Genomic DNA, 24321 nt, shown 5'->3' on the forward strand with positions numbered 1-24321 from the left:
CCTTCCCCTCGGTAGCAGCGGCGGTTACAAAACCGCCCGGTTTTATAACACCCCGCGGGCGCCGCCCAATGAGCTGGGGCTCTGCGCATCATGTGGCCGCCCTTATATAAGCGGCGGCGGGCCGGGACGCTCCCGGCGCGGGGCGGCAGCACCATGGCCCGCCGGGGCCCCGCCGCGCCCCCCGCCCGCCCGCCTCGCTGAGGGGCGCCGCCGCCGCCGCCATGGGGTCCCGCCAGCCGCCGCCGGAGCCCCCGCTGGTGCTGCAGCAGCTGGCGGCGGGCGGCAGCCGGGCCCCCGAGTGGCGGGCGCTGCTGGGGCGGGCCGATGGGCTGGCGGCCGCCGGGAGGCTGCCCGAGGCGCTGCCGCTGTACCGCCTGGCGTCCCGGCACCGGCAGCTGCGGGCCGAGCAGCTGGGGCGGCTGGTGGAGTGCCTGGCGCGGGGCGTGCGGCTGAGGGAAGGGCTGCCCGCCGCCGCCAGCGGCCCCCCGCAGCAGCAGCAGCAGCCCCGCGACTGGGAGGTGTTCGGCTGCCGCAAGTGCCAGGGCTTCCTCTTCGAGCCCGTGTCGCTGCCCTGCGGCCACACGTTCTGCAAAAAGTGCCTGGAGAGGGAGCGGCCGCCGCGGGCCCGCTGCGTGCTGTGCCGGGAGGAGGGCGGCGCGGCGGGCGGGCAGCTCCCGCGGGTCAATGTCATCCTCAGCAACCTGCTGGCCAAGTGGTTCCCCTGCCAAGTGAAGGCGTCGCAGCTCCGCCACGAAGGGAACCGCCTGTACGAGGAGAAGAAGCTGCAAGCCGCCCTGCAGAAGTACAACGAGGCGCTCAGCCTAGGTGAGGAAGGCGGAGGTGGAGGGGGGGGGGAGCTGGGAGGCTCCGTCCCGCGGTGAAAGTGGGTCAGGAGAGCAGCGGTTGCATAAGCCGGGAGCCTGCGGTCCGGCCCCGTTGTGTAAGGAGCTGGGAGGGAAGGGGGGAGCCGGCTGCGGGGCTGCCCCGAGCCCCCCCCTGCGAGCCCCGAGTGCTGCCAGCAGCGGGTGCCGAGCTGCGAGCCCCCTGTGCCCTGCTGCGGCGGGGACAGGTGCCTGTGGGCAGCGCTCCTCTTCCCACCTCCAGCAGCGGCACGGAGGGAACCGCGCCCGCCCCTTGAAACTTTCACGCTTGCAATTTTGAAACTCCCGTCTACACAATAGCAGCCTTCCTCCTGCCACCCCAAATGTCTCCTGTAAGTTTCTGGTCCTCGGTCGGAGCCGGTGATTTTATTGTGCAAGTGTCTGGGCGCTTCTTTATGCAATGTTTCCTGCGGTTATGTAATGTGTAGCTGGCACTTGGGCTGGAGCTGCACGAAGAGGTTTCCATATTTCGTTTACTACACGGTTATTTAAAGACTGGGTATATTGTTTTTTTTTATGCACAACTTGTGAGGAACAGCGTGTGCTTCAAAAATAAATTTGAAAAGAGTAAAGCTTATGTAACTACTTTTAAGTTAAGTTAATCAACCAATTTCTCTTATTTCCTACAGCCCCAAACGACCACTTACTATACAGCAACCGGTCCCAGATTAACTCTACTTTGAAAGCTTGCGAAGAGGCATTGCATGATGCAGAAACAGCATGCAGACTTCAGCCGTACTGGTTGAAAGTAAGTTCTGACTCCAGTTGCTTTTTATGCTGCTGTCCTGGATAGAAAACCATTGCCTTGGTCAGAGCTGAATCTGAGGCAAGCTTTGTCTTGTAATTTCTTGGACTCTTGTGGCTTACAGACATTGAACCATGGTATTCTTGAGCTTTCTGGGGTGAAAGAAGAGAGTGATAATCCTGGAGGATGAGCTAGCGCTGTTGTTTTTGACCTGCAGGCATCTCAAGTTCATGAACTGTCTCTAAAAACTGGATGTTGTGCTTATATCTTTATATAAGGAAGTAATCACTAGTTAGGAGATTAATGTAGGGGAAGTAGATTTCTCCAAGATCAGCTGGGCTCAGGTGCTGTGAGAATTATATCTGCCCGAGTTGGAGAATATCCCTGTTCTGCCTGTAAGAGCTTGAAATGCAGGCATTGGTGGTGTCAAGGTGTAATAGACTGTTTTAGTGAATTATCCCTGCCTAACTTTCTCTATCTGGAAAGATTTTCTATTGCTTCATCTTGCTTTTATTGCATTCTCACAACAAAATGAATGAAAGCTGCAACTGTGGATGTGTTGTGTTGCAGGGTCACTTAAGGAAAGGACAAGCATTAGCTAATCTGGGGAAAACAGAAGAAGCTTTAAGAGAGTTCCTATTCTGCCTTGCTCTAGATACTGGGAACAAGACTGCCAAGTCTGAGGCTCAGAAGGTAAGTTCCCTAAATCATCTGGAACTATGTTGTTTTCAGTGGCCTGTCATAGAAAAAGAGTTTTTATTCTTTCCCCTGCCCCTCTCTCATTACTGTGAAGGGCTGGATGGAGGGATGTCCAGGCTGTTGTTCAAATTTTGGGCTTATGTGTATCCCTTTCTTGGAGGTAGGGAGGTAGTAAAATAAACATACTAGGCAGATACTATGTGGAAACAGTTATTCACAGTGCTAGCATCAGTAATCTTGAAGTAAATGTCAATTGTTAATAATCACCACCCACGGACTATTGTGATTCCCTATAATCAAACTAATGTTCTCTTTCCTAGCTTAGCAAGGTATTGCCAGTGAGAGTGCAAAAGGGGGGGAGTTGCTATTGAATGTTGTATCAGGCTGTTGACTGCTAGAACGCAACACGCAGCACCCCTCTAACTCCACTTGGGAGCAGCAGCTCTCTTCCTACTGCCGGTCGTGCTGTGCTGAGTACCGGTGTGTGAAGGAGGCGTGGAAGGAAGCAGTCAACAAAAGAGCTGTTTTTAAAATAGTTTTTAAAGGTTGCTAATAATTAACGCCAAAAAAGCAACAAAATAGGTCTGCGGTGAGCCTTTTTTCAGCAGCAGCTGAAGTTGATGTGGATTCCTAGAGATTTTGTAAAATTTGCTAGTACTACTTTGCCCACCACTTCAGAAATTAGTGTTTTGACAATCAATCATTTTCTGTTGTAGCTGAAAGGCTTAGCGTCACAGCAACAATAGCTTATGATAATAAAGAAGTAATACTTCTGTTTTCATTATACTGATTTTTCTTTCATGACAGTGTGCTCATGCTTTTTTCAGTGGCTGGTGGGTTGTGAACCTCTGGGCTGCTGACTGCTGTGACATGAAAAGCCTTTCAGAAGCACAGTAGCATTCTTGCAGTGAAGCACTGCTCATGAAATTAACTGAGGAAGTTATAACCTGGGTGGCTGCAGTGCAGCCAGATTTGTATCTCACTTTGTATATGGTTGAGACTTCCATTTCCTGTGATTTTTTTCTCATTGTTATTTGTTTAGCTTTCTGGCTTGGTTGGACCTTTTTTTTTTTTTTTTTCTTGCCAGTGTTTCACCATGCAGTCTTTCACCATCATTGTATCATAACTTGTTTTTTCATAGTCATGCTGGGAGACTTCCTATGCACTAGAGCAAGAAGGGCAGGAATAAACAGATATGATTCTAAATTCATACTCCAAAGAGCTTTATCTGAGACACCTGATTTCTGAGCAGTGGGGTTCTGAGAAAAATCTTGGCTGCTTGTGACTGAAAGAATTACTTGGGCACTCATCAGACACAGAGTTCATCCATGATGCAGTATTCTACTGGGTCATTTCCAAGGCTGTTTGCATAACAATGTCAAACTACTTCTTACCAAATTCTTTGGGTGTAACTGTGATGTTCTGCTTTTATTAACTGTCTGTCTGTGTTAGTTTTGACATAGCTTGATCCTTTGGAATCTTTTTTGGCTTTAAAAAGCCATCTTAGCTGCCATACAGCTTCCTCAGGCATCAACAGGATCACCTCTGTTGTATGTTGAAATTAGTTTTCAAAGTGTGCAAATTTTCCATTCATCTGTTTCTTTCATAATCATCTGATGAGATGTGCTGTACGAGTGGCTACAAGTTGCAACTAGATACAGATTCATTTATTTTCTGATAGCAAATGAAGAGAGCATTTTTCTCCTGTCTACACTTTTCTATTCTCACGAGTGAATAGAAATAGTTATAATTTACAGTATCAGAAACACTTAACTGAACTTGGATTGAGATGAGTGCTTTCTGTACTTAGTAAACTCAGTGAAATTTCTGATGTGCAGCAAAAAATAAAGATGTTAGTAATTTATGGTGAACTGCAGAAAAACAGGACATAGGTGTGTGTTTCACTTAGAGAATGGTTAGTAATGTATGGGCTTGTTTAACTCCAAAAATGTCTCCTCTGTTTGCTTGGCCTGTATTGCTTTAGCTTGTGCACTTTTTTCTCTTATCCTAGACTAAAGGACTCTTTTAAACGGTTTTTTAAAAAAATCAAGGATGCTTGTCAGCTATTCCCTTACTTGCTTTTTCATTTAGAGCTTGCAAGGAAGGAACTAAGCAGTGAAGTATTCTGTTTTATATCACAGCTTCTACTTAGTTTGTTTTCACTCATCCCGGGAAATGCTCAGGAACACTTACCAGATATCCTGCAGCTGTTGTCACATCACTCTAGATTAAAGGGGAATCTCCTAAATTCAGTGGGATCTGGAGGCACCAGCCATAACCTACAAAGGTTGCTCAAGGTAAAGATCGAGTCTGATGTGTGGTTCTTAATTTTGCTGTGTGTTTTATGTTCACGTGGGGAAGCCTTCTCTCCTTTTCATCTCTGGGAGATGGGATGATGCGTTTTTTCAGACATACTGTGTTACAGAACATACAAAAAACAATGTGGGCCTACTGAAGTCTTACTGACTTCTTCTGTTTCTTTAATTGAAGCCCTCTGTTGTTCTTACAAATTTTATGTAAGAATTGAGTGGGTACTATTGCTGCCTTTAGCTCTTCTGAGTAGCTGGTAGTAGAAAAGAGCCTCTGAAGTACGGATTGAGATACCCTCAAGGGCCTTGAAATACTCAAATACAGGGTTTTAGCTTGAACTGTAACTGATGTGTCAGCAACAAAGTCATCCTGTGTTCAGTTTCTATAAGCTGATTAGAGATTATTGTAGAGCCACATAATTTATATTAGCGAGACCATAACTTGGTTTTCATAGCCAGAGTTTTGTGAAAAGCTGTAGAGGTTTAAATTCACAGGTTTGGGTAGGGACCCCTTCTGCTTCATTAAGACCTGAACTTTGAGAATAGGATCTGCATATGCTGTACATGTAGAAGAAAACTTAACTAGTCCCTACAAACAAAAATGGTAGGTTTTACATTGCCTTGTTGAGACTGTTAAGAATAATCAGTGACCTTGCCTTCTGGAAAGGCTTTTAGGATACTCTGAAAAGAAATCCCTTCATACAAGCCTGTCATGAAGTAAGCCATTTGAGGGACAGTTCACTCATCTTTCTACATGTTAAACATCATCCTGATCACAATTCACAGTATCTGCTTTCAGGCTCATCTGGAGAATTGGTGTGACAAGCTGATAGGTGAAGTCCTATGGAATGGCTGCTCACAGGTTGTTCTGTAGCCATAACAGGATAGAGAATGGTTGTTTTATCCTTTGCAAAAGAAGTCTCTCTCTGAAGGAAGCTGTGCATTTTTTTCCTGTTTTAAATCGCATGTTTATACAGCTTCCTTAGAATGAAACTCACATTGTTTTGGTTGTTTTGATGGTTAATACCATCCTTATGATAGAAACAATATGTATTTTTCCTTGGGTTAAGCGATAACAATGTATTTAACCTGACATTTAGCCAGATCTCTGCTTGAATTTCATGGCCAAACTATAAAGCCACGCACAAAGGCTGAATATACTCAATGATACTGGGGGAGGGAGGGGAGGATAGTTTGCAGTTATTTTTCATTAAAATCAAGCCTTGACAGAGTAATTCTCAAACTGCTGTTCCTTGACTGACAAAGTCCTTCCTGGTGATTCACAATATTAAAGACTTATGACACGTTTGATTTTTTTTTTTTTTTTTTTTTTTTCCTTACCAAGTTGATGGAAGATTGATGTTCTAATGTCAATCCTCTCTTTACACAGGTAAACGTGGAACAGAAAAAGGGTTTTCCTATTCAAGAGGAACCAGATGTAACTACTTCTGGCAGCTTGAGGAAATCCATACAAATCACAGAGAGTAAAAAGGACTGCTTAGAGGAGGAGAACAAACTCGCCTCCATTGCAGAGTCTGCCTTTCTCATTTCTGATAAGCGCAGCCTCCTAAAAAGGAAGGGCTGCTCGGAGGAGGTGAGAAATGCTGAGGTGCCCTGCAAGCTCATGAAGAAAGGTATGTTGAATTGCACACAGGATAAGTTCCATGACATGCAATCAGAGTTTTTGCTCACACAAAATTTAAGAGGGTCCAAATTACACTTTGATTTTTATAGTTTAATCAGGGCATGATGTGGAACCTTCCTTGTAAAAAAAAAAAAAAAAAAAAGTTAGTCTAAAAGGTAGCTAAGACTGTTGAGTCAATTGCTCGTTTATCAGCAGAGCTCTGAATCTTTTAAGGAACATTGTTACATGTACTTCTGGCACTTTCCATATCAATTAAAAATAATAAAGAAAATTATGCTTAAGCATTAATTCCGTTTGTTTTTGACATCTGAGGTCTAGCCCCTTTTTTCGCAGTGTGGGATGTAGAGTAGAATGACAGCAAAACTTGTCCCACTTAAGGCTTCCAGCAAAATATATTTTGATGTTGTTAATGCAAGCCTAAATTCAACCCTCTGTAAGCTGGCATAATGTCACCAAAATTAAGGGGAGGTGTGTTTATTTGTGTCAAAGCTGAGTTTGATGCTTTGTGTAGAAATTACTGTAATGATGCTCAATGGTTCAGTAACTTCCAAGTAAATACAATGCATGTTTAAATATCAGATGCTGGTTGTAGATGTACAGCTGCAGGTTATGCTTTCGTATCAGTGCCCAATCATACTGTAATATGTTTTTTATTGTTAGATGCGGTTGATACGAAAGGAAATGGCACTGGGCAACACACTCCATTTGAATCTGTGGATCCATCAGATCTGGACTGCTCCCTGTGTATGAGGTATCCATTATTTCCTTGTGGATGTCATTAGCTTTGAAACTGGATCTCTTTTCCATTTTCAGTCTAGAGATTTTCTAGCTTACTTGTAGTTTTCCCTCTGACTTGAAACCAACCTTTATTACAATTATTATTCCATTAATGCATTTCTAGATCTTTGGTTTTGAGCACTGTGATGAATAGGTACTTCCAGTCTGCCCCAGATTAATGACTGGGAAGGACATGTGAGGTCACTGAAGGGTTACACATGTTAGTGGAGGTGTCTGAAAGATTTCTTCTCACTAGTTACACCCACCCACTGACCCAGTGCACTTGACCACAGTTCATCCTCTGGAATTTACAGAGCCATATATAGTGTTTATATAATACACAAAATAACTATTAAGTATTACCAATATAGCAAGCTTGTATTTAAATTAGTGTTCTTGCTATGACAATAGGAGGGTCTTGCAAGCAATCAAGTATGTTTTTTTTTTCCTCTATTGCTTAACAGATGCACTGAATTCCTTAGTTTACAAAGTCTATCACTGTACTGCTTTGATCTCTTCTCTCAGTTAATTAACAGATTTTTTCTTAAGGACCGCAATGACTTTGATTTTAGAAAACAAAACAACAACGAAAAATTGTCAAGCACATGTTTTACTGCTTGCTTTGTTTAAAAAGAAATGAGATTTTGTTACTGACTTTGAAAGAAACACTGGGAAGATGTGTTTCACAGGAGTCTTGATCTCTGCATTAAGGCATTGGTTACATTTATCTTTTTAATTACTCAGATTTATCAACAAAGTATGTTAAGGTTTGTCTTGCACAAAAATTCCAATTATTGAATATCAGATATAAAAAAAAAAAATCCATGAAGAGGCTTTTCTTTTTTTTTCTGAAGGTCTGTGACTGGAGAAATGAGGATTTTCTTTGCTTTGTTATATGCTGGTAGGGGGGAGTGCTTCAATTTATTTCAAAGAAACTGAAACCTTTGAGGGAACAACTGCTAAAACTTGCTTCTGCTTGGAATAAATCAGATCTGTCCCTTCTACCCGCAACTGCCTACAGCTAAATACACGCTCCAAAATTTTACACAACTGTAAGAACACTTGATACTGCTAAAAACCAAACTTTCCTCTAACAGCCACACAGTTGGTCTTATCTGGCTTTAATGAGTTTATGATTATGTCCACAAATAATTATTCAGTGCTTTTAATGAAATTAATTAGTGCTACTTTCTCATCCTCTGTTAATCAGAAACAGACTAAAATACATTCTTAAACGAATTTAGCTTGAGGATTGCTGGTTCTGTGACAGTACAGGCATGTTTGTTAGTGCTGATCGTATAATTGCAATCACAAATGCAGGCCTTGCATCTAGAAGGATGTCAGCCTTGTAACACCGCAATAATGAAGGCCTGTGCTAAGGGAAGCTGTCACAAGATCTTTTTCATGTTATTAATGCAGGTTGATCATAATTATTTCCTGCTGTGTTTGTCAGATGTATTTTAGGGATTTGGATCCTGAGATACTTTGGACTAATTACCTAGTAACCTACTGACCTATTCACAATTAACTGCAGGAGCTGTTATTAGCTTATTTGTCTGGTAGGGTGGCCAAAACGTTATTGATCTACATTCACTCCAGCAGCAAGGAGGAAAAAAGTAAAGCTCAAAGCAACGTGTTGGTGAGAAATGAGGGAGCATTACTCAGCAGGCGTGAATACTCATTTTCTGCTGTTACAGTAGCTTAAAATGATGTCACAAGAAGTCTTTTTTGTATAGTGCTGCTTTCTGCAAGTCACAACACTTGGTCCAGGTCCCTCAGTCACTGGGGAAAAAGCTGCTGCTGGCTACAGTGAGACAGAGCAGGATCGTGCATTTTAACAGGAATTTCTTGCATTTATGCTAACACTTCAAGTAGTCACTACGAAATAATTGCATATGCAAACCAGTTCTTACTGAAGCATAATGTAGATTTTGGTATTTTACGTAATTCAGGGCAATAAGGTAAGGCAGTGAGGTTTCTGTTCATGAAACAAACAAGTAATAAGGGTTTTCAATGACACAGTCAAGTTGCAATAATAGGTGCGGCATTTTAGATGCTTCTTCATATGTTCCCTTGCTTAAATGTCAATATTTATAGTAACTAAGGACATTTAATAAAATGGCAATGGCAATCTTGTGAAGAGCCAATTATGCTCCTAAGTACACTCATCTTGTTCAAGATATTAATAAATGTGGGTTTACATGTTTATACTTTCCACAAGTAAAATAGAACTTAGTTTGCAGCTTTGATAAACTTGATAAACTAAAATTAGGCTAGTATTTGAGCCCCTAAAATGATTATGCAGTATGCTGTGAAGCGTATCATATGCCAAGCAATTTAATTTATAGCTTTGAAGATTTTGTATTTAAAAAATAAAGTTATTTAGATTTAGTAGGATTATTTAAATGATCAACATCTCTCTATGGTACTTACTTGCAAGGAAACATCACTTTACAATATCACATAGTTATAATAAGCCAAAAATATTTTCTACATGAAAATAAGTGTCCCAGAGGTGCTTGAAATGGGTAAAGGTTAGATATGAAGATACTTTAAAGTCCTGGCCTTATATAATTAAATATTTTTCTAGATGAAACATGAATTTAATATCATTGCTTTTCCAGAAAAACAGTCATTTGAAGGTTTAAAAACTGTCTATTCCAACAAAACTGCTTTCTCAGTCCAGGTTTGTAATAATACATTTCATTGTAATGATTTGTGGGCTATTACTGCAAATAGTTGTTTTGGGTAGACCGAAGCACATACAAGTAATCACATGATTTCCACACTAATAGTTGTATAAGCATTGCTCAGTTTCATCAGAAAAAGTTAGATGGTCCAACTTCTGCTTCTATTTATTGCTTGTGTTGAATATAATGAAGGCCTGGCCTATCTGAACTTAAAGACAGTATTTCTCCCTCACATTCACCAAAATTTGAGTTCATGGGCTGCCTTTTCCACGTTGGGTGACAATAATTAAGTCTGTAAGCTGAATAAAGACAAAAGTTGGATGAAGACATGAATGAAAAGCAAGGAACAGTTTTATCCCTGGAGTAGTCAGTAGCTAAATTAGTGGATTAATGCAAAGCTTTTCGGTAAAAGCTTTTTCTTTTGTTTTGGTACACGATATTGTTGTCTTTTTGTCTTTTGGATTTTCCAATCCAGGCTCTTCTATGAACCTGTCACTACACCTTGTGGACACACCTTCTGCCTCAAATGTCTTGAGAGATGCCTGGATCACAACCCAAAATGTCCCCTGTGCAAAGAAGGGCTCTCAGAGGTAATGATGGTTGGATGTTGTCAGTACAAATTCAAGGGCACAGGACAGGATCAAGTAGCACCTTCAGGAATCTTCCAAACTCAAAAGTAATATTGCTTAACTGAAGAAAAAGGTGACTTCTGAAATGCCCTTGTAATTCTTGTGACTTAGAGCTTGGATAATCTCCATTGTTGAAACCTTACAACCAGGCCTGTACTTGGGAAATCTGGGAGGGAAGGCAGGTCACCTGCAGATTGTCTAAAATAACATCCCTAATGTAGGGAATAGTTTGATAAACGACTCTTCAGTGGCAGTGCAACCTTAAGATTGTTTTGATGCACAATAGACACAGAAAAACGGAACAAACAGATGACTGCCTTAGCATAGGCCACGCACACTTTGAAATGCTAGACAATATAATGGCTTGTGTCTTTTGGTTTTGTTTTTTACTGCAGTGCTTGGCTATGAGGAAATACTGTAAAACAGTACTAATGGAGGAGTTAATAGCTAGATATCTTCCAGAGGAACTCACTGAAAGAAGAAAGATCTATGAAGAGGAAATAGCAGAGCTTTCCAAGTATGTAAACCATGTATTTAAAACTTGGTGTTTAATACTACTGCTGTTAGCTAACAAATGCTTCCTGCTGCGGGGGAACACAAACTAAGATGCTGACAAAAGAGCTTCTTCCTTGGTATCAGTGATTCAAAGAGAACAGGGCCCAAGTGAAATTGTGCTTTGAGTAAGCATAAGAACTGGACACTGTGCTAAACAATAAGAAGAAGAAATCCGGGATGTTACTTTATAAACAAGCTATAAAGCAATGTAGCTGCTTTCAGTAGCCCTCTGTGAAAGCCACAGAGCAAGACAATAAGTGGAAGTAGTCTTACAGGCTGGGGGGCAGAAATTACTGGGTAGGGAAGAAGTGGGATTAAGGAAAATCTATAAAGAGAATAGCAGAGATGCTTTAATGCTCTCACAAGCAAAACCAGACAGCATAACTAAAAACTTTCTTGCTAATAAGTGGTGTATCAGTTTCCACAGTAACTAGTCAGATAATCAATTTAAAGAGAAACAGTTTTAGCTTTTACTTACTACACTAATAATATTCTAAATTTAAACTTCTATTTACAGATATAATAATTTTAAAGAATGTTCTTGTATAAAATGTATGGATTTTATACCTTGTGAGTGTTCTGGTTAAGTTTCCTATCTGGTGTCTTTTTTTTTTTTTTTTTACAGCCTAAATAAGAATGTTCCTATATTTGTCTGCACAATGGCTTATCCTACAGTCCCGTGCCCTCTGCACATATTTGAGCCATGTTACCGCCTGATGATTCGAAGGTGCATGGAGACTGGCACCAAACAATTTGGGATGTGCATCAGTGACCCTGTGAAGGGGTGAGTGAGCAGCATGCTTGGACCATCTGATCTACCTCACTTAGTTTGGAGCAAGGCCTTTGGAGAGAGGTGCAGAAAGGTCCATCACTATAAACATATGTGATAGTTCTCTAGTAGAGAGACCTTCTACCTAATCATGCCAGTTAAAGACACTGAAAAGACTGAAGTTTCTCTTTTGAGCAGTTGGATTCTATGACTGCCCATCTGTCTTGAAACACACAGAGCTAGTGCATTTTATACAAAGTTGAACTGCAGACCTCTTAAAAATATGTGGAAAGGAAGCATATTTTCAACTGTTTTAAAATCTGTCTAATGCTTTGCCACAAGAAATCAAATTTAAATGGCAGTAAGGTAAGGTGTTCTTTAAATTAGGAAAATAGCTAAGCTATTGGGCTACAGTTCTAAATACACTGGAGGCTGTAGAGGTAGAGCAGGACTTTTGTAAGGACTGGCTGAGCATTTACATTGAACCTTTTACAGTCAGTCTTATTGGCCTTGACCTTGATGTCTGTCTCTGTATATAGCTCTTTCCTTTTGTTTTGAGGGATACCTACAAGGTATGACATACACAAAATGCATGCCTACAAAATCTGCTGAAAATGTGGAAGTTTTTCATGTATAGATTTCATAGCCCTTCCATAATTATTCTGAATTGCATTTGTTCTTTTGTCTTGATTGAAAACACTAGAGTTATGGAGAAAGCATGCTTCTGGGCTGTATAATTTTCAATTTCATAAGCAATTCCTTGTATTCTGAAGCATACAGTTAGTGTTAATCAGATCAGACAGCCTGAATATTCTTGATAGTTTTGAAAACAATTGTTGAATAATTTGAGCTATAGCAGGTCAGTACTGTGAACAATGGGAATTAGCTGACACTAGTAAGTACCTTTGTGGTAGGGACTGGCTGTATGGCAGTTCTGTGGAACTAAGGGTAGAGAGAGTAAGACTTGTTTACTTGCTTTTGTTCTGATTTAAATAGGTTTGCAGACTATGGCTGCATTCTGGAGATAAGAAACGTTGAATTCTTTGCTGATGGTCGCTCCGTTGTAGACAGCATTGGCAAGAGGAGATTTAAGGTGATACAGCACAGCCAGCGCGATGGCTATAATACAGCAGATATTGAGTACATTGAGGATCAAAAGGTGAATCCAAAAGATTTCATTTAAACTGTATAATACCTAAAATTCAAAGCAAATATATCACGCAAACTTCTGTTTTGTGGAACAGTTACTGTTAAATTAAACTGGTATTTACTGACCGCTCATGGTTAAAGATGAGAAATATGAGTTACCACGAGTACACGCACACACTGCCCATATGCTGAAGAATGTTCTCCCTAGAGTATTTTAGAAACTAAGTGAATCCAGGATGAGATCTTCCCACTCTTCTAGACAGAGTAACTGCAGTTGATAAAGGTGGTGGGGTAGGGGCGAGTTGCCTGTTTGCTCTGAAGCTAATTAGAAAACTTCTCTTCAGGTAAGAGGGAGCAGGGTTGGCTCTACTACACCTTCAGAATGATTTACATCAATTATTAAAAAAAAAAAAAAAAAGGCAAAGTATTCTGGCTGATATAAGCTTTTGTTTTAAGTGGGAAGATAAAATTACTGTTTTGAGGAGGTGATAAATAAACTTTAACTATTTTCGTAATCTCTTATTGTGTTGTAGGATGCTTATGAAAAGATATTTTCATATAACAATCCAGAAGTGTTTATTCTCCAAATTAGAGTCCTTGGTTTAGAATACATTATAAGAATGTGAAGTAATTGATAAATGAGTTTGCTTTTAGGGGGAAAAAATCACACCTTTCATGATTCATACTGGAATTCTCTTGGCATTCTTTGCTCTTTTCTCCTACCCACCCCAGAAAACCCTAAAGTAATGATTTGCCTTCCCTAACAGCAAACTGAACAGTAACCTTCCCCTTCTCTTTACTCATTTCAGGTGCAAGGACAAGACTATGCTGCATTACTTGTCCTCCACGATTCTGTCTATGATCTGGCATATACGTGGTTTAACTCGCTCAAGCAGGCACTCAAAAGTCGAATTCTCAGTCATTTTGGTCCGATGCCAGCTAAGGATCCTGACCCACAGGTACCCAGAATCCATGGCTTATGTAACTTCTAGAGACAGAAATAGCAAGGATAACTGATAAGCTGTGAAGCATCGTCTTTTATGATGAAAATAAGAATGCTCTGTATTTATCCTGCATAAGCAAAGTATCTGGATTATGTTGCTGTGCACCAGTAGTAGCACTACTGTAAACAGAAAGCTCATATTTAATGTTGGTAACTTAACCTACATTATTAATCCCAGGACACTTAAATGTCTTTTTGCCTACTCTACTTTGCAAATTAGAAGTGTAAGAGAAAGCAGGGGAGGAAACTTGTTACTCTTGCTAAAGGACTGCAAATAATAGGGATCCTAAAATAACAGAATATAACAACAAAAGTAAAATATGAAGTGCCAGGTATAAAATAATAAAATATGAAGGAGGCAGGTATCCCAAAGGACTGGATCAATAATTAACAAGACCAACCAATAAAGTGTTGCTAAAAATAGTAATGCATCTCACTTCTACATTCAACATCCCATTTTTAGGAAAGGTGCAACTTGGCTGTAACTTCTGTTTCAAGCCAACTAGTAATCCCAAGCCATTAGGCTGGCAATGACATAACCTGCTTGCTAGACGCTGTGTTTTCAAAGAAAAATGTTCAAAACCAAGACCATACCACATACATGTTTCCTAATTTCTGTTTTGTTCCCCTTGCTGCAGGCTAATCCTAATGGGCCAGCATGGTGCTGGTGGGTCCTAGCTGTCCTTCCACTTGAGAACAGAGCTCAGCTCCCTTTCCTTGCCATGAAATCCCTCAAAGACCGCTTGAATGGCATCAGACGTGTCCTTACATTCATGTCTCGTACAAGATCACGGTGATGGTGAGGAGAGCTGTGAAGTCTCCCACAGTACTTGACTGTAGAGTATTTCTTGTAACTTCATCTAACTGCAATAATGGCTTACAGATTTAAGTGTCAGGATGTTTCAAGCCTGAATTTCAAAGAAAATGAGTTATAAAGATCAAGGGATGTTTATGGATACTTCAGTAGTTTCCATTTGGAACTCTGAGATGATTATTCAATCACTGCACTGCTAAATTAATAACAAATGTGATAGAACAAAAAGTGATCTTGTTTGCCATAAACCTTTTAAAAAGCTTAAGAGGTTTTTAATTTATTTTTATTTTTATTTTTTGTAGTGGATAAAGGATAAACTGCAGCTTAATGTGAAGCAGAATTAATAATGTTTATGCATTATTTCAGTGAACTGCTAAGTCTTTTCCAATGGTTCAGGTTTTATATAGCATTGTGTATAATAATGTTCACAACTTCCGTTTGATAATTTATTTTTGCACTATGATTTTTTTGTTTCAAAGTGTGTATTATTTATGTGTTCATTCTCTAAAGGAACGTAAGCTGCTCTATTTATTTAGTGTTTTTACCCTGTATGTACAACTGGGGGGAAAATTATGATTCTGGCAGTGCACAAAAAACTGCTTTGATCATTTTTCAGATACTTGTGTTCAAGTACTTTGAATGTTTTTCTACTTGTCCCCAGTTCTACTGTAGCCGAAGGTTTTTTTTCCTCCTGAAACAGCCTGCCATGAAGTCTTTGTATACACAGATTCTGAGATAATTCATGCACAGTTGTTGGAGCTTGATCCTATGCTTGCAGCTAGGTCCCTGATATCACAAAGCAGTCAAGGACATACTTTACATTAAGCATGAGTGTGCAAGTGCTTGACTAAATCAAGGCATTGATCAGCTGATGGCAGTGGAAATTGGGTGACAGAAGGTTCCATCCCCTAATATTGCACAGAATGGGGAATAACTTAGTTGAATTTACATCTGAACCCTTCTTTGCAAGAAAGGATGATGGCTACAAACAACTGCTAAAGAGTGAGCCACACTCAGTGGCTACTCCTAAAAATGAAACTGGAAGGATTGGTATCATTTCATTGTAGGATACGACACATCTTTTTTACAAATACTCTTGTTACTGTTGAGATAAGCTTTATTTTTTTCCTAAGTGTTTGGGACTTGGTTTTGGAGTGTGTATGTGGGTGGAGGGAGGGTTAATTTGAACCACAGGACTCAGAGGGCAGTTTGTATCACGTGAGAAGGAAAATGTAATAAATGCTATTTATTTATTTCACCCCAATCTTCAGGTTTCTGTTAGCTTCAAATCTCTACCCAGCCACTGCATTTCTCTTAACAGAGATTGGCCAGTGTTGTTAAATAGTAGCTTAACTTAACCCCTAAGGAAAACAAGTGCATTTTTGGGTGATCACTTCTAGCTGTAAAGCAGGTAAAAACAGGGCAAAAATGAGAATTGCAGTAACTTAGGTGTTTTGTTTTGTTCTTTTGTTGTTGCTTTAATCAACAGTTGGTATATTTTGGCTTTCTTGATTTCTGCCTACCACTTTCTGGGACTGATCTTACTTCAATGGGGCTCACTTTGACTTTCATTGATTTCAGTGTGAGCAGAACAGGGCCTTTTATTCCTAGTTACTGTTTTCAGTGGCAAAAAGAAACAAAACAAAACCCTGAAACTGTTGTGGAATGCTACGAATTTCCTTATTTTATCCCACAATAGCACCAATTGCCATTCCATGCCTTTATGGAAAAATGCAGTAGAATTTAATGTTTGTGTTTTCCCCGTCATTATTTCATCAGAAATATCTGTTAAGAGTAATTTCTGTACTGTTAACTTTCCATAAAATTATTTTGTCCCCCCTCTTGTTAAATTCTATAGGACTTTTCCATAAGGGTACCAAAGAAAGAATGGAAGACAAACACATTTCAGCCTTGTGATGCAAATGGAAGATGTATTCTGTGTTTGCATTTAGCTACTCTAGAAATGCTACAACTTGTTTCCATACTGCTAGATTGCTGCACTTCTGACGTCTTCTGTAGGTGGTACTTTACATGCTTCTCTGTGAACAATGTATAGAAATACATACATGTTCTGAACAATAACAAGTGTATGGTGGCTGAGACCTGCTATAGCATTTGTCTTCGTGAGTCAAAGTGACTCCTACTTGTTTGGAAATGAAGCTGCATTAAATATAATTCTTCCTTAAACTATTATGTATTAATGCATAACAAGGAGCCCACGTTGCTCCCAAAGAAATAAGCTGGCACTTAGTTCCTCATATCTGTGAGAAAAGGACCTTAAATATCTATTTTACTGTTTTCTCACCGATCTTACTGTTTTTTTCCTGCACGCTACATCTTCTGCATACTCATATTCTGCTTATTTTGTTAATTCAGAAATTGCCAAGGAAAGGATCCTTGATTTTATAAGCAAATATTGTCTGTCTTTACTAGATTTGAGTACAGCTGTCAATTCTCTAATTAGAAATTTGCGTATAGATGCACTGCATTGTGAACACCCAGTGTATTTGGTGCAGCCTGGAAACACTGGAAATACTGCATACGATGCATACAGTTGACCTGCATATGGACAACAGATCAAGTACATCAAGGAAGTTCATCAGTACATGTACAGTACCGTTCTGTCTGGGACTGCTCTGTGACCACACATCCTAGATTAATGGGTAGTCTGCAAATTCCCTCAGAGGTTTTAAAAAAAAAAAAAAAAAAAAAGGAAAATGTGAGAAACAAGTTTCCTAGAGAACACAAAGCTGTCCAGTAAAAGCTGGACAAGGAGTAGTCTCACTCTTCAGTGAGTTCAGATGGTTGTTTAAGTAATGAGGTTTAAAAAAATCTTTAGTTATGCCACAGTATGGGTGACTTTTTCAGTTGTAGTAATCAGTACAAGGATGTAACTTCAACATTTATTACATGCATAAGTAAACAGATGATCAGATTTTAAAATACCTTCTCTTCAATAATAGAAATTGCATTGATCAAATTTAATGGGGGAATATTTTATTTATGCTTCTTACTATGTTCTAGGTATTTACTTTGTCTCAACCACTCTTTTTTTTTTTTTTTTTTAAAAGCACTTCGTAAAGTGACTTTTCCTCTGTGGCTAGAAGTATTGATTATTTTTTGTTGTGAGGTCATAAGTAATGCAAAGGCTTCTTCCTAGTCCTTCAGAGAAGGTATCTTCCCCTGACCCTTGATTAGTGAGTTGGGTTTACTACAACCAACAAAAGTTCTTCAATTCACATAGAAAATTGAGTCCCCCTTTTTAAAAAAAAAATAAAAAATAAAAAATCTGATGGAGAGGAAAGCCACTAGTAGAACAAACTAAGTGCCAGTCTCCTCATGAATATCATGGTATACCATTCAAACACCTGGAGACTGTGAAAGCTTCAGATTTGCATTTGAGAGAGATAGTTGTGTTCATCTGAAATCTTTTCACCCTTCCATAGATGAAGTATTTAACAAAACAGATTAAAATAAGTAACCAAGGCTGGCTGTATCACCTTTCCAAATATCTGTACATACAGATAGCTTCTAAATAAAAACAGATGACTTGAGGGGGAAGAAATTACAGTCATTTTTCATTCCCATACATAGACAAACTTCTAACATTTATAGTGAATTATGTTGCTTTGTGTAGTAATAACTTATGGGGAATTGCTTCTATCAAAATAGCTATTATCTTGGCTTGCGTAACTGTGGAAAGTAAACTGGAGGCAGGACTGGATTAGTCAGGAAAAACATCAACTCTGACAGTGAACTCGCACAGTTATAGAAAGTAGTTTGGTAGTATTAATAACATGATAAAATGGTGTATCACCTGTGTGTTAGACCATTATCATGCTAAATCTAATTGACATTCTAGTGTTAATTGTAAAAAAAAATTTTCATATAATTTCTCTTCCATTGGCTTGCAGCAATAACAGATAGAAGCTGTCATACTGAATGGCTGACCTAGTGCTTGGCCTATGCTTCCGTCCTGTATGACTGCTTGCAACCAGAACACCTGAACCATGGATTTCTTAATCCAAAGATTATTTTAATTAATAATAATAAAAAAAAAAAGTCGGGGATTTGGATGTAGCAGGTCTGGCTTAGTTTGAGCTGTAGAAAAAGCTTTGTAAAATTAAGTCTTGTTTTAGATGTTTTTTTTAATGATTTCTGGTTGGTGCTGAAGTTTTACTGGTGTTTAAACTAGTGACAGACAGTTGTACTTAAACACAGTGTTTAGAAATGGAGGACATGTTCACGAACTTATTTAAAAACAAATGTAAATTAACTACAGGGTTTTTGATGCATCAAAACCCCACTAGAACTGTATGCTTTCTGGGTAGTGCTCTCCAGTCCCCTGAGTTCTTCATTAGCTGAAGGCTAAGCAGGGGTTGAGGTCAGTTATTTTGTCTACTTCACATCCTAGCCTGTAACTGATACAGCAAATAGTTTAAGATCTGATCTGGAGTTTACTCCAAAGCCCAGTAAATCAATGAAAGTCTTAGAGCTACAAAAAGGTGATAGTTACTATAGCATAGTCACTGTTCTGAAACATTTTGCTAAGTAAATATTGTCTGGGTACAAACTGAACTGCCTAGTCAGGATTAAAATGAGGGATAATACTTAAGAAAAACTGAACTAGTACATTGACTTCCTCATCCAGGTGTCATGTGAAGTGCTTACTAATGATGGAGTTTCATAAGGTCTAAAGTAACCCTCACATAGAAGTGCCTGTATTCTGTTATTGCCATTCTTGATCTTTTTAAGAGAGTCATAGCCATATATTTTATAAATATACACATATGCACCTTTAAATCTTTAAATTTGCAGAACAAAGGTTTACAGAGCAGAAGTGTAGCAAAAACAATGTAATAGCTTCTATAATTCCCTGGTGAGGGATGGGAGAAGTACAAAAATGAGGAGGAAGAGACTCTGTGTAAGATGTCTTAATTTGGCACCATATACTTGTCCAATTTAATTCCATCAAGCTATGTGGTTACAAGAGTGCCAGAAATATATCTATCAAGCCATTTTAAATAAGTTCTTTGTGGACTTGTATATTCCATTTGTTTGTAAAACATCCTTTTGTGCACTGTAATGAACTTGAACTGAAACTTAAGTTATTATGCTCATATCACTGAACAGAGTACTGTTCAGCTACCTCTACATAAGGTTGAAGTACTTTGTTTTTTTCCAGATTTGTTCACATTGTCATATAAAATATATTTTTTAAAAATCATAGTCCAAAGAACCTGTATGTGTCTGTAGATGTACGTATAACTACCTTGTACCAACAAAGTCTGTGTGGAGAGTTGTTTGCTAATTAAACTTTTTGTGTTCTTTACTCTTTGGCTTGCATAACAAAGAACTACACCTGGTAACAAACATGACATGTGAGCTGCTTTTTCCGGTATTTTAGAAAAAGGAATAAAGAACAAATCTTAGATCCTACAGTCACACAACAAAATTTGATGTGAAGGAACTAACTCCCAAAAAGGAAGTTAGTTGCCCAAACCTCATTTGTGAAGGACAGCAAGAGCATTTTTCCTTCTTTGTAGAAAAGTAGGAATGATAGGAACTGACAAGGGCCTGGCTTTCAGCACTACGTTTGCTTCTCTGGACTGTGGTACCTTTCACATACTGTTTGCTTCACAGTGAGTTGCTTCGTTGTCTGTGATTTGAAGCAATAACCAGGCTAACTTTTCATTTACAGTCTCAGCCAGGAATGAGCCCTAGCTGCTTTCTAAGCTATGTGAAAGCACTACATTCAGTGAGGACCCCTTAACCAGAAGTTTCATAGGGTTTTTTAAGTCCTCAATTTTACAGAAAAAGCAAAAAGTGTAGTTTTATTCATAGAACTATCACTGAGAGGAACTTCATATTTTATTCTACTAAAACTGTGGAAACGTTGCCTGATTTTTTTTATAAGGTAAACACATACAGACTGTTCCTTTAAAACATATGTGGACTGCTCCTTTACTTTGTCATTTAAGCAAGATGGGAGCTGTGGCACGGTTGTTATACACTGAATAAGTCCCTGCCACTTACACTACCACAGCTGGGCTTGCTGGTCTCTTATGTAAGCTTGCTCAGGTCCTTCATTTATTTTAGAATTCAGGGCATAGTCTAAACACCGTATATAGTAAGCCAAAAACTAATTATGTCAACACTGCTGTTTTCTTTAACAACATAAATTTGAATCTGAGTAGAGGAACTGTTTTGGTTGAAGTGCTTTTCCATCAGGAAATAGCAAATAGTCAAAACGGAAGGTTTGTTTGGGAACGTGTAGGATCTATTCCTTTTAATTCTCAATTTCAGGTTTGGAGGCTTTAATTAAGAATGGGTTTTAATGCACAGTTCAGAAATGTTTTTAGTTGTAGCTTAAAGCAGAAAAATTTAAAACAAAGGGTAGCAAAGCTATTTTCCAACTACTTGTTCACTGTGTTCCCATTTTGTAATGCTGTATCTACACAGATTTATTCAAATGACTTTTGAATTATTCTAAAGTCAGCTATGCTTACATAATGTTTCACATTAAAATGATCACTAAGAAGTGCTAATGATCTCTATCCTGTAAAGCAGTTGAAGGGAAATTACTTACTCCAGTTAGCCTCTGCTTCCCAGTTTATTTCATAACACAATAACCTGCATTCACTGGGGCTTGGATCAGGACTGTGGCAGGCTGAGCAAAGTGAAGGGCATGCTATGTGATAGCTCCTGGCTGTTATCTGCCACAGCTTTGAAAATTCTGGCATTCAGCTGTAACATGCTTTTTATTCTGTTAATGAGATGCAACAAAATCCTGGAACATCTATTAATGTGCTGCAGTTATCTATGAGTTAAAGTACTGCAACATCTTTATCTGCAAGTGAGGTAGCTGACTCCTTAATTTAACAACTATTTATTTAACACCTCTAGCCTCTGCCATACCAGTTGTAGACTAACTGGTCCTTAGTCCATCCTAACCAGAATAATAATAATAAAAAAACAATAAGGTCTGCTATGTGTCACCCTCTTGGCCACACATACAGTTGAAGGAGGAATGGAAACTGTCAGTAAACTATCATAGGGCTGGGCTTGTTTGTTGTTGTTTTTAATATATATTATTTCTGATTTTCAAGCTGAGCAGATTTTTTTATCAGCAGTTAATAATACCAAGTTCCCCAGAAACTACGCAATAGAACAGATTAAGTCATGCTTGCTAGCAAACTAGGTCATCAGGCCTTCTTTACCAGACATGCTGTATTTTTAACTAACATTAAGATAAGCTGTATATTGATGCCAAAAATTAATACACAGAGGCTACCTGAAAACCAGAGCACTGACGTAAAGAGCGAGATTTGCTATGAAGACTAGCCCTCAGCCGCCACATACCAAACAGTTTACATCTTCTGATAGGATGGCTTTCAGGTTACAATAGAAGTGACTGGCTGAAAGAATCTATATAATAAAAGCCTGAGTATGCTGTCAATACCAGTTTCATGCCAGCATAACATCTTTTGTTTCAGTAGATCTGCTATTGGTTTATAATGCCATAAAATGAAAGGAGAATTAAGCTATTTATGTAAGTGAGTTTATTTATATAACTGACTTATGTTGTATTATGTGATGGAAAAGAAAATCAAGCACATGGCTTTTTTGTGTTTTCTATGAGATACAGAAAGATTTTGTAAAAGTAAAATTAGTAATAAATGGTTTTCTCTATGTATTATATTAGTAGTTCAGTCTTATCCACATGGAGGCTTTATCATCTGTAGAAAACGTCGTAATAAGTGACACGATAACGTGAAAGGATTTTAGCAGGTCTGCAGACGACCTCGAAACTCTGAATTCTGAACATCACAATTTAGGCTGTAAGTTAGTTCAACAAAGCAATTGTTATTCAGTCTCTTCCGTGGATGACTCAATGATTTGTACTGTGACTATTAGTACTGAACGTACCATCTGAAATTCATTTTGAAAGATTACTGAAGCATTAATGATTTAAAAGTGGTTTCTACAAGTATTCTTATCAATGAGAAGCCTGAGCTCTGTCAAGGCTAAAGAACATACACAAGGATTTTCAACATTGCTGAATTATTTTTCTTTTCAATGCTTTACACTGTTTTTCATTCCTTAGTGAATGATGGCTATATAATATTTAGGAAATCAGGGTCAGTAGAGTAAATGTTTCTGTAGCAGTTTGGCAGACACACCTTTCATAACTCATAAAGTCACTACTGGAAAGGCACAACTGGGTCACAGAAGTGCATGGTGGGATGCTGCTTTCCAGTTATGCAACCAGGGTAACTAAAGGTTAGAGAAAGCACTTGAATAACGAGCTTTTTGCCAGAAAGAGTGGAAGAGAAAAACAGTGTTTTTAAATGCTGGCTTTCTGAGCAGCAGCCGCCTAACGTGTCTAGTTAGGAGTCATCAAACCGAAATAGAACCGGATGCGTCAGAACTTTGAAGAATGGCAATTCAACATCCCAAAAGAAAAAATACATCTACTTGTATTCCAAAAGCAAAGCCTACCAGTTCTATGAGCCCAACAGATTATATTAGAGCCATTTGCAGCATGCTGCTCAGCTCTTTCTCCCAGCCCACAGTAACTGGCTTTATCACTCCTCCCTTGTCCTGTTACTTTATCACCCAGAAACATCTTCAACTTCAAAGAACCTCACATTTTAATTTCATTGTTTTTATCACACTAACCTTAAACTCTCTATTTCCCTGACAGCTTATAGCACCTTCGTCTGTTTCTCCCACATCTTTTTTACCTGATTCTATGTAGTCTACTGCATTACTTCTAATAAATACAATTACTGAGGAATTCTTACCATATTTCTTAGAGAGAAAAGAAGAGAGAAAGGAAGTTGTGTTTCAGCACTGTGAAGGTTTTCCAAGGTTTGGAGGGCTAGGACATAGCCCACGGGCACAAATTATCACATTAACTAACAAATAGCTCCCATCAAGTTTGGGATATTAATTACAAAGCTGAATGCTGTAGTGCAAAGAGAATAAATAAAACGGTTCTCTTTTAATCACAATTATTTCTCCTGTTACAGCTGCACGCCAGATAAATATATTAATCAAAATGACCTCATTTTAGGCATGAGTAGCAGTGTTATATAACCATGTTAAGTATGCTATTTTATTTCCCTCCCGCCAAGGAGACATGGTGTTTGTCTTACAAGGGTTCCAAATAAGTCTGGTTATACAGCAATGGGGGAAAGAACAGGAGGGAGAGACGAAAGCAGGAGAATTAGTAAGCAAAATGACTCATTCCCCGAGTGTAGAGGTGATGCTACGCTCCACTATTAAGTATTAGTTGCTCTATAGGAAGCTAATGTTGTCATCAGCTGCCTCAGTGCTCCTCATATGCCCAACGTTTTTCAGGATGGGAAAAACAGATGTGTTATAGGAATGGAAGCTCCTTCTTTTCAGACCCCCCCAATCAGATGACACCGGCTTACAGCATTCCTGCTTTGTTTTCAAGCTGTTTGTGAAGGCTGGCTCCATAAACAGGGAGTCTGCAGAATCAATCCCCTGCCACTCTTTTTGCTGCTCACTTCTCTGGTGAAAAGTGGCATTCGATTAATTCCTTTTTAGTGCCACCAATCGTGCTTTAAACAAGCTCACGAGCACCCTTAAAAGTAGAATATATCCCCCCTACACAACAAGTCTGA

The 24321-nt window shown here is 39.2% G+C and overlaps 2 protein-coding genes across 3 annotated transcripts in view; one reads left to right on the top strand and one right to left on the bottom strand.

Annotated features, from left to right (window-relative positions):
* KIAA1210 overlaps positions 1-24321 on the bottom strand; it is a 90802-nt gene that overhangs the window by 10464 nt on the left and 56017 nt on the right. The gene's annotated exons all lie outside the window — the stretch shown is intronic.
* Positions 130-22375, top strand: LONRF3 (LON peptidase N-terminal domain and ring finger 3). Of its 2 annotated transcripts, XM_082771076.1 has the most exons (12): positions 130-825; positions 1511-1629; positions 2197-2319; positions 4467-4622; positions 6025-6268; positions 6940-7030; positions 10222-10336; positions 10771-10892; positions 11556-11714; positions 12696-12858; positions 13658-13807; positions 14490-22374. In XM_082771076.1, the coding sequence occupies exons 1-12, from the start codon at positions 222-224 to the stop codon at positions 14646-14648; spliced, it is 2205 nt and encodes a 734-aa protein (XP_082627202.1). In that variant the 5' UTR covers positions 130-221; the 3' UTR covers positions 14649-22374. The 2 variants fall into 2 exon arrangements, with proteins under 2 accessions (XP_082627202.1, XP_082627203.1); XM_082771077.1 differs by lacking the exon at positions 4467-4622 and having other exon boundaries at positions 14490-22375.

The sequence above is a fragment of the Aythya marila genome (assembly GCF_965140915.1).
Source record: "Aythya marila genome assembly, chromosome: 13".
Lineage (NCBI taxonomy): Eukaryota > Metazoa > Chordata > Aves > Anseriformes > Anatidae > Aythya > Aythya marila.

Bases quoted from the DNA above. Each gene is read 5' to 3' on its own strand.
- LONRF3 (XM_082771076.1), top strand. From the start codon at position 222: ATGGGGTCCCGCCAGCCGCCGCCGGAGCCCCCGCTGGTGCTGCAGCAG. The intron at 11,715-12,695 runs GTGAGTGAGCAG...TGATTTAAATAG, and splicing joins ATCAGTGACCCTGTGAAGGG to GTTTGCAGACTATGGCTGCA. The intron at 13,808-14,489 runs GTACCCAGAATC...CCCTTGCTGCAG, and splicing joins CTAAGGATCCTGACCCACAG to GCTAATCCTAATGGGCCAGC.